We start from the raw sequence: 10,024 nt of genomic DNA, 5'->3' as shown, positions 1-10,024 counted from the left end.
AATATGGTTTCGATTTGAAGCATTCTTTATCAGTTTTATGCACTCCGTTTCATTGAAATACTATTCTAAATCATCAAGCCTAATCATTCCCCACAAATGTTTCTAAAAACGTCGACCGTGACCCAATTTTTTTAGCACGTACTTCAGACGTCCCAGCTTAGGGTATCGAAATAGGGTTTTATTGAAAGCAGTCTTTATCTTTTCTATGCACTCCGTTTCTTCGAAATACAACTCTTAATCATCAAGCCTAATCATTCCCAACAAAAATTTTGAAAAATGTTAACCGTGACTCGATTTTTTTAGCACGTACTTCAAATGTCCGAGTTTAGGGTTTCCGAAATAGGGTTTCGATTTGAAACACTCTTAGGATCCGTCCTATGAGAGGCCGTTTATCATGTGAGTAACTTGTTTAGGTGGCATGTACCGAGGGGTAGCACCCCCTCACCATAGGTTACTTCATGGCATATGTGACGGGTTCACCAGTTAACACTCCCATGGATGCAAGCAGACCAACACTCACCATGTTCTTCCCCACCTTGTACCATTGCGAAGGCTAAGTTTTCTGCCCAAGGTCTTTGTATCAAGAGTGTGGAAACTCTAGGGACAAAAGTAAACAATTGGTTCCCTGCTAGGTTAAGGATGTGATGAGAGACTACAAGTAGGTTGCTTAATCATGACGAGACGATACTCTAGAGTTTAGAAGTAATAGAGGAATTATGGACCTAGGGAATCATGTATCTCGTTCTCCCTCCCCTCGTTAGATGAATTTGGCATATATTAATACACATTTTGATTTCTCACTTATTTTATACACATTGATTGGCAAAAATTTTCCAAGAGATTTTGGGTGTGACATGATGAAATCAAAACCCTTATAATGGTTCTCCCAACAGGCATTGAGTAATTCTTGCCAAAGAAGTCTTGCGCAATTTCTATTTGAAACTATAGTTCTAGAATTTTTTGAACTTATCTTTTCTACCTCACCTTAAAATCTCTAAGGCCCTCGTAAAAAGTTTGAAAGTTCAACCTTAAAAAATAAATCGGGAATGTAATACCTTGTTGGACTTGGTGCTATACCATATGTAATCTATGAATTGCTTTCTGTATTTTATAATTTCTACCTAAAAGTATTCATATTTTATTGTCCATTTTATGAATGTGTTTTAAAACTCAATGAAATATTTATTATTCTTGGGCTAATAACTATTATATATTCAAGGAATTTTGTTATAGAAAATAATAAATCTCTAAAATTATCCCAAAATTAACCTTAAATTGTGTTGCATAACCGAAATTAGTTAAATGATTAAGTTTTTTACAACCATAACATGCATTTACATAGTTTCTTGCATGTACTATAAGTATGTATATTTATTCACATGTCGAACACAAATTGGTAGTTAAGCTAAAGGTTGATTAGGAAATGATAAAGAATATTGTCGTTTTCTTTCTTTTCACGGTGGCTTTAGTTGGGGCTCAGGTTCCAAGGGTCGCGTTACCACCACCAGGACCTTCTAGATATTACATTCATGTGGTTAACGGGCTAAGCAAACTTGGGTTGCTTGTGCATTGTCAGTATAAAGACGATGACTTGGGGTATCATCGTTTGCTTAATCATGGAGATGATTACCATGGAACTTCAAGGTTAACTTTTGGGGAACAACCCTCTATTGGTGCAAATTGGAGACGCCACATGCATATTGTCTCTTTTGAAAGCTTTTGGCCTGAAACGCAGCACTTATGGCTCCGTGATAGGTGCAAATATGGAACTGTAGGAACTTGTATTTGGACGGCTAAAGATGACAGAATTTACTTGAAAAACTTTCTTGCTAATGTTGATGAATTGATTCACAAGTGGATCTATAAAAGATAGAGAAACTTTATTATCTCCTTTTGGTGGAATTATCCTTGAGGAAAAAATAAAAAATAATGGGATAACACAAAAAAGGTTGTTGTTGTTTTCTTTTTTTTTCATTTACTTTTTTTTGTATGAAATGTATTTGATAATGAAGTGTATTGTTGTTCTTCAAAATTTTAAATTATGAAGAAAAAAAAAATTAAATTTGTATATGAATACAAGTTTTCAAAATTGTAATATGGTTTTTATATTAAAACTAAAAAAAAATAATGAGTTTCAAAATTTGGTTAATTCAAACTTGCATGCTTGCCACATAATCCCACAAATTTGAGTGAAATTTTGATTCTCAAAATTTGGTAATCTCAAATTTGCACGAACATGCAATTATGACTCTGTAAATAGAGTGATCAAGGTACATGGAAAGAAAGCTTGAAAAATTTCGAGAAATTCTCTCAAAACTCTCTCTTTTCATATATTAAATTTCTATCAAGTTTAGTCACTCACCGGATTCCACAATCCCGTTCTAAGGCCCGAGAATAGTAGGAAAGACACTAGTGGTGGTTCAAAATTGGTTCGTGAGGAAAAAGGAATTTGAACTACAAAAGGTTAGTACTTAAAGACCTTGAGTTTTAATACTCATGAACATGCTAGTTATTTACTATAATTGATGTTCTAAGAGTGCCTAAGATCCAAATTACTTCCGCATGTGTTATATTAACTCCACCATTTCGTTGGTTAGTGAACAGGTCAGGAAGGATTTTGAGCACGCAGATCGAGCTCAAGATCTTTGGTACTATTTAAGTTACAGAGGGTAGACTAGGTCGTGTATGGTTTCAATTTGAAGCATTCTTTATCTGTTTTATGCACTCTGTTTCTTCGACATTCTATTCTAAATCATCAAGCCCAATCATTCCCCACAAAAGATTCGAAAAAATGCAAGTCGTGACTCATTTTTTTAGCATGTACTTCAAACATCTTAGCTTAGGGTTTCCGAAAGAGGGTTTCGATTTGAAGCACTTTTTATCTGTTTTATGCACTTCGTTTCTTCGAAATACTATTCTAAATAATCTAGCCTAATCATTCCCCAAAAAATTTTTGAAAAACGTCGGCCGTGACTCGGTTTTTTTAGCACGTTTTTCAAATGTTCGAGTTTAGGGTTTCCAAAATAGCGTTTCGATTTGAAGCACTCTTTATCTGTTTTATGCTCTCCGTTTCTTCGAAATTTATTCTGAATCAGCAAGCCTAATCATTCCCCACAAAAGTTTCTAAAAACGTCGAACGTCACTCAGTTTTTTTAGAACGTACTTAAAACGTCCGAGTTTAGGGTTTCGATATGAAGCACTCTTTATCTATTTTATGCTCCCCGTTTCTTCGAAATTCTATTTTAAATCATAGAGCCTAATCATTCCCCACAAAAATTTTGAAAAAGGTTGAACGTCACTTGGTATTTTTTCCACGTACTTCAAACGTCCAAGTTTAGGTATTCCGAATTAGGATATCGATTTAAAGAACTCTTTATCTGTTTTATGCACTTCGTTTCTTTGAAATACTATTCTAAATCATCAACCCTAATCATTCCCCACAAAATTTACGAAAAACGTTGGCCGTGACTTGGTTTTTTAGCACGTACTTCACACGTCCCAGTTTAGGGTTACCGAAATAGGGTTTCGATTTGAACCACTCTTTATCTGTTTTATGCACTCTGTTTCTTCGAAATACTATTCTAAATAATCAAGCCTAATCATTGCCCACAAAAGTTTAGAAAAATGTTGACCGTGACTTGGTTTTTTTAGCACGTACTTTAAACATCTTAGTTTAGGGTTTCTGAAATAGGGTTTCGATTTGAAGTACTCTTTATTAGTTTTATGCTCTCCGTTTATTTGAAATTCTATTCTAAATCAACAAGCCTAGTCACTCCCCACAAAAGTTTCTAAAAACGTCGAACGTCACTCGGTTTTTTTAGCACGTACTTAAAACGTCCTAGTTTAGGGTTTGCGAATTAGGGTTTCGATATGTAGCACACTTTATCTATTTTATGCAATCCATTTCTTCGAAATTCCAGTCTAAATCATCAAGCCTAATCATTCCCCACAAAAGTTTCTAAAAACTTCGAACGTCACTCGGTTTTTTTATCGGTTTTATGCACTCCGTTTCTTTGAAATACTATTCTAGTTCATTAACCCAAATCATTCCCTACAAAAGTTTCAAAAAACGTCAGCTATGACTCGGTTTTTTAGCACGTACTTCAAACGTCCTAGTTTAGGGTCCGAATAGGGTTTTGATTTGAAGCACTCTTTATCTGTTTCATGCACTCCGTTTCTTCGAAATAGTATTCTAAAAAATCAAGCCTAATCATTCCCAACAAAAGTTTAGAAAAACGTCGACCGTGAACAAGTTTTTTTAGCACGTACTTCAAACGTCCGAGTTTAGGGTTTAAGAATAGGGTTTCGATTTGAAGCACTCTTTATCTGTTTTATGCACTCCGTTTCATCGAAATTCTAGTCTAAATCATCAAGCCCAATCATTCCCCACAAAAGTTTCTAAAAACTTCGAACATCACTCGGTTTTATTTAGCACGTACTTCAAACGTCACAGTGTAGGGTTTCCGAATTAGGGTTTCGATATGAAGCACTCTTTACCAGTTTTATGTTTCCCCTTTCTTCGAAATTCTGTTCTAAATCATTAACCTTAATCATTCCACCATAAAAGTTTTGGAAAACGTCGAACGTCACTTGGTATTTTTTGCACGTACTTGAAACGTCCCAGTTTAGGTATTCCAAATTAGGATATCAATTTAAAGAACTCTTTCTCTGTTTTAGACACTCTGTTTCTTCAAAACACTATTCTAAATCATCAACCCTAATGATTCACTACAAAATTTTCGAAAAAAGTTGGCTGTGACATGGTTTTTTAGCACGTACTTCACACGTTGCAGTTTAGGGTTATCGAAACAGGGTTTCGATTTGAAGCACTCTTTATCTATTTTATGCACTTCGTTTCTTCGAAATACTATTCTAAATAATCAGGCCTAATCATTGCCCACAAAAGTTTCGAAAAATGTTGGCCATGACTGGGTTTTTCTAGTAGTAATTCCAACGTCCTAGATTAGGGTTTTCGAAATAGGGTTTCGATTTGAAGCACTCTTTATATGTTTTATGCTTTCCGTCTCTAAGAAATTCTTATCTAAATCATCAAGCCTAATCATTCCCCACAAAAGTTTCTAAAAACTTCGAACGTCACTCGGTTTTTTTTAGCACGTACTTCAAACGTCCGAGTTTAGGGTTTTGATTTGAAGCACTCTTTATCTATTTTATGCACTCCGTTTCTTCGGAATTCTAGTCTAAATCATCAAGCCTAATCATTCCCACAAAAGTTTCTAAAAACTTCAAACGTCACTCAGTTATTTTTATCGGTTTTATGCACTCCGTTTCTTCGAAATACTATTTTAATTCATTAACCAAAATCATTCCCACAAAAGTTTCAAAAAACGTCAGCTGTGACTCGGTTTTTTTATCTGTTTCATGCACTCCGTTTCTTCGAAATACTATTCTAAATAATTGAGCCTAATCATTCCCAACAAAAGTTTTGAAAAACGTCGACCGTGACCCTGTTTTTTTATAACGTACTTCAAACGTTCGAGTTTAGGGTTTCTGAATAGGGTTTCAATTTGAAGCACTCTTTATCTGTTTTATGCACTCTGTTTCTTCAAAATTCTAGTCTAAATCATCAAGCCTAATCATTCCCTACAAAAGTTTCTAAAAACTTCGAATGTCACTCAGTTTTTTTAGCATGTACTTCAAACGTCAGAGTGTAGGGTTTCCGAATTAGGGTTTCAATATGGAGCACTCTTTACCTGTTTTATGCTCCCCGTTTCTTCGAAATTCTGTTCTAAATCATCAACCTTAATCATTCTCCCATAAAAGTTTTGAAAAACGTCGAACGTCACTTGGTATTTTTTGCACGTACTTTAAATGTCCCAATTTAGGTTTTCCGAATTAGGGTATAGATTTGAAGAACTCTTTATCGGTTTTATGCACACCGTTTCTTCGAAATACTATTCTAATTCATAAACCCTAATCATTCCCCACAAAAGTTTCAAAAAACGTTTGCTGTGGCTCGATTTTTTAGCACGTATTTCAAACGTCCCAGTTTAGGGTTTCGATATGAAGCACTCTTTACCAGTTTTATGTTTCCCGTTTCTTTGAAATTCTGTTCAAAATCATCAACCCTAATCATTACCCCATAAAAGTTTTGAAAAACGTCGAACGTCACTTGGTATTTTTTGCACGTACTTGAAACGTCCCAGTTTAGGTATTCCAAATTAGGATATCAATTTAAAGAACTCTTTATCTGTTTTATGCACTCTATTTCTTCAAAACACTATTCTAAATCATCAGCCCTAATCATTCCCCACAAAATTTTCAAAAAACGTTGGCCGTGACATGGTTTTTTAGCACGTCTTTCACACGTCGAATTTTAGGGTTATCGAAACAGGGTTTCGATTTGAAGCACTCTTTATCTATTTTATACACTTCGTTTCTTCGAAATACTATTCAAAATAATCAAACCTAATCATTGCCCACAAAAGTTTCGAAAAATGTCTGCCATGACTCGGTTTTTCTAGCAGTAGTTCCAACGTCCTAGATTAGGGTTTTCGAAATAGGGTTTCGATTTGAAGCACTCTTTATATGTTTTATGCTCTCCGTCTCTTCGAAATTCTAATCTAAATCATCAAGCCTAATCATTGCATACAAAAGTTTCTAAAAACTTCGAACGTCACTCGGGTTCTTTAGCACGTACTTCAAACGTCCGAGTTTAGGGTTTCCAAATTAGGGTTTCGATTTGAAGCACTCTTTATCTATTTTATGCACTTCGTTTCTTCGAAATTCTAGTCTAAATCATCAAGCCTAATCATTCCCACAAAAGTTTCTAAAAACTTCGAACGTCACTGGGTTTTTTTTATCGGGTTTATGCACTCCGTTTCTTTGAAATACTATTTTAATTCATTAACCAAAATCATTCCCCACAAAAGTTTCAAAAAACGTCAGCTGTGACTTGGTTTTTTAGCACATACTTCAAACGTCCTAGTTTAGGGTTTCCGAAATAGGGTTTCGATTTGAAGCACTCTTTATCTGTTTCATGGACTCCGTTTCTTCGAAATACTATTCTAAATAATTGAGCCTAATCATTCCCTACAAAAGTTTAGAAAAACGTCGACCGTGACCCTGTTTTTTTAGAACGTACTTCAAACGTCCGAGTTTAGGGTTTCCGAATAGGGATTCGATTTGAAGCACTCTTTATCTGTTTTATGCACTCCGTTTCTTCGAAATTCTAGTCTAAATCATCAAGCCTAATCATTCCCCACAAAAGTTTCTAAAAACTTCGAACGTCACTCGGTTTTTTTTAGCACGTACTTCAAACGTCCGAGTGTAGAGTTTTCGAATTAGGGTTTCGATATGAAGCACTCTTTACCTATTTTATGCTCCCTGTTTCTTCCAAATGCTTTTCTAAATCGTCAACCCTAATAATTCCCCCATAAAAGTTTTGAAAAACGTCGAACGTCACTTGATATTTTTTGCACGTACTGGAAAAACGTCGAAATACTATTCTAATTCATAAACCCAAATCATTCCCCACTAAAGTTTCAAAAAATGTCTACTGTGACTCGGTTTTTTAGCACGTATTGCAAACGTCCCAGTTTAGGGTTTCTGAATATGGTTTCAATTTGAAGCACTCTTTATTTGTTTTATGCTCTCTGTTTCTTCGAAATTCTATTCTAAATCATCAAGCCTAATCATTCCCCTGAAAACTTTCGTAAAACGTCGAACGTCACTCAGTTTTCTTAACACGTACTTAAAACGTTCGAGTTTCGGGTTTCTGAATTACGGTTTCGATTTGAAGCACTCTGTATCTATTTTATGCTCTCTGTTTATTCAAAATTCTATTATAAATCATCAAGCCTAATCATTCCCCACAAAAGTTTCTAAAAATGTCGAACGAAACCTTGTATTTTTAGCACGTACTTCAAACGTCCGAGTGTAGGGTTTCCGAATTGGGGTTTCGATTTGAAGCACTCTTTATCTGTTTTATGCACTCCGTTTCTTCGAAATTCTAGTCTAAATCATCAAGCCTAATCTTTCCCCACAAAAGTTCCTAAAAACTTCGAACGTCACTCGGTTTTTTTAGCACGTACTTCAAACGTCCTAATGTAGGGTTTCCGAATTAGGGTTTCGATATGAAGCACTTTTTATCTGTCTTATGCTCCCCGTTTCTTCGAAATTCTATTCTAAATCATCAACAATAATCATTACCCACAAAAGTTTTGAAAAATGTCGAATGTCACTTGGTATTTTTTGCACGTACTTTAAATGTCCAAGTTTAGGTTTTCCTAATTAGGGTATCGACTTGAAGAACTCTTTATTGGTTTTATGCACACAGTTTCTTCAAAATACTATTCTAATTCATCAAACCTAATCATTCCCCACAAAAGTTTCAAAAAATTTCAACTGTGACTCAATTTTTTAGCATGTACTTCAAACGTCCCAGTTTCGGGTTTCCGAAATTGGGTTTCGATTTGAAGCACTCTTTATCTGTTTTATGCACTCCGTTTATTTGAAATACTATTCTAAATAAACAAACCTAATCATTCCCAAAAAAAGTTTAGAAAAATATTGACCGTGACTCGGTTTTTTTAGCACGTACTTCAAACGTCCTAGTTTCGGGTTTCTGAAATAGGGTTTCGATTTGAAGCACTCTTTATCAGTTTTATTCTCTCCATTTCTTCCAAACTCTATTTTAAGTCATCAAGCCTAGTAACTCCCCACAAAGTTTTCTTAAAATGTCGAACGTCACTAGGTTTGATATGAACCAAGAGACATCAATCATACAATATGCTTCAATGAAGATGTGAAGAAAAGGTTATCAAAATTATCAAAAGATGTTTCAATTCATGCTACATTGAAGAAGAATAAAGTTTGATTGTTGTAAATTTTGGGTGGGTTATAATTTAGAGTTATTGTATTTTAAGACTTTTTATTTAATTTCGGTTACATTTACATAATGGCTAATTATGGCCATAAAGTGTGAATGTTACAACTTTTGGAATGTCTTTAATAGTTTCATTTTGAGGCTATATAAAGCCATGTTTGTTGTATTTGGAAGGTAGACTTGGAAAATATATTAAAAGAAGCATTTGTGCTCTTTTTTAGCCAATGGCTATGTTTATTTGCAACTCTATGTTGTTTAGGTTGCATGTAGAATCATTCAAGCTCGACATGATCAATCTTGCTTGTGGAGTGATTCGAATCTCAATCAAGTGTTCTTGTCTTGAGATATTTGATCAACAAGAATCATTGAAGCTAGACATGATCGATCTTGCTTCTGGAGTGATTCGAATCTCAAACAAAGTATTCTTGGCTTGAGATATTCGATCAACAAGGTAATCTGAATCTTACTCCCCTTTTAGTTGATTCCTTATCTTATCAAGGTTTTTTTAGCACGTACTTACAACGTCTGAGTTTAGGGTTTTCGAATTACGGCTTCGATATGAAGCACATTTTATCTGTTTTATGCTCCCCGTTTCTTCGAAATTCTATTCTAAATCATCTAGCTTAATCATTCCCCATAAAAGTTTTGAAAAACGTCGAACGTCACTTGGTATTTTTTGCACGTACTTCAAACGTCCCAATTTAGCTATTCCAAATTAAGATATCAATTTAAAGAACTCTTTATCTGTTTTATGCACTCTGTTTCTTCAAAATACTATTCTAAATCTCAACCCTAATCATTCCCAAGAATAGTTTCGAAAAATGTCGGCTATGACTCGGTTTTTTTAGCACGTACTTAAAACATCCCAGATTAGGGTTTTCGAAATAGGGTTTCGATTTGAAGCACTCTTTATATGTTTTATGCTCTCCGTTTCTTCGAAATTCTAATCTAAATCATCAAGCCTAATCATTTCATACAAAAGTTTCTAAAAACCTCGAACGTCACTCAGTTTTTTTAGCACATACTTCAAACGTCCGAGTTTAGGGTTTCAATTTGAAGCACTCTTTATCTATTTTATGCTCTCTGTTTCTTCGAAATTCAATTCAAAATTCTATTCATGTTGGGTTTTATGTCTTAAAACTCATAGTTTGTAAACAAAAACATATTCTATTTTGAATA

At 34.6% G+C, this 10,024-nt stretch overlaps 1 protein-coding gene across 1 annotated transcript; it reads left to right on the top strand.

Moving 5' to 3' along the window:
• The first annotated feature begins 1,423 nt into the window (after window positions 1-1,423).
• On the top strand, window positions 1,424-1,873 carry LOC111439909 (S-protein homolog 1-like). Its single transcript, XM_023077367.1, has one exon. The coding sequence runs from the start codon at window positions 1,424-1,426 to the stop codon at window positions 1,871-1,873; it is 450 nt and encodes a 149-aa protein (XP_022933135.1).
• Window positions 1,874-10,024: the final 8,151 nt, after the last annotated feature.

This window comes from Cucurbita moschata, unplaced genomic scaffold (genome assembly GCF_002738365.1).
Source record: "Cucurbita moschata cultivar Rifu unplaced genomic scaffold, Cmos_1.0 Cmo_Scf00116, whole genome shotgun sequence".
Taxonomy (NCBI): Eukaryota; Viridiplantae; Streptophyta; class Magnoliopsida; order Cucurbitales; family Cucurbitaceae; genus Cucurbita; species Cucurbita moschata.
The sequence above is the reverse complement of the archived record's forward strand: the minus strand, read 5'-3'. Positions and strand labels throughout refer to the sequence as shown.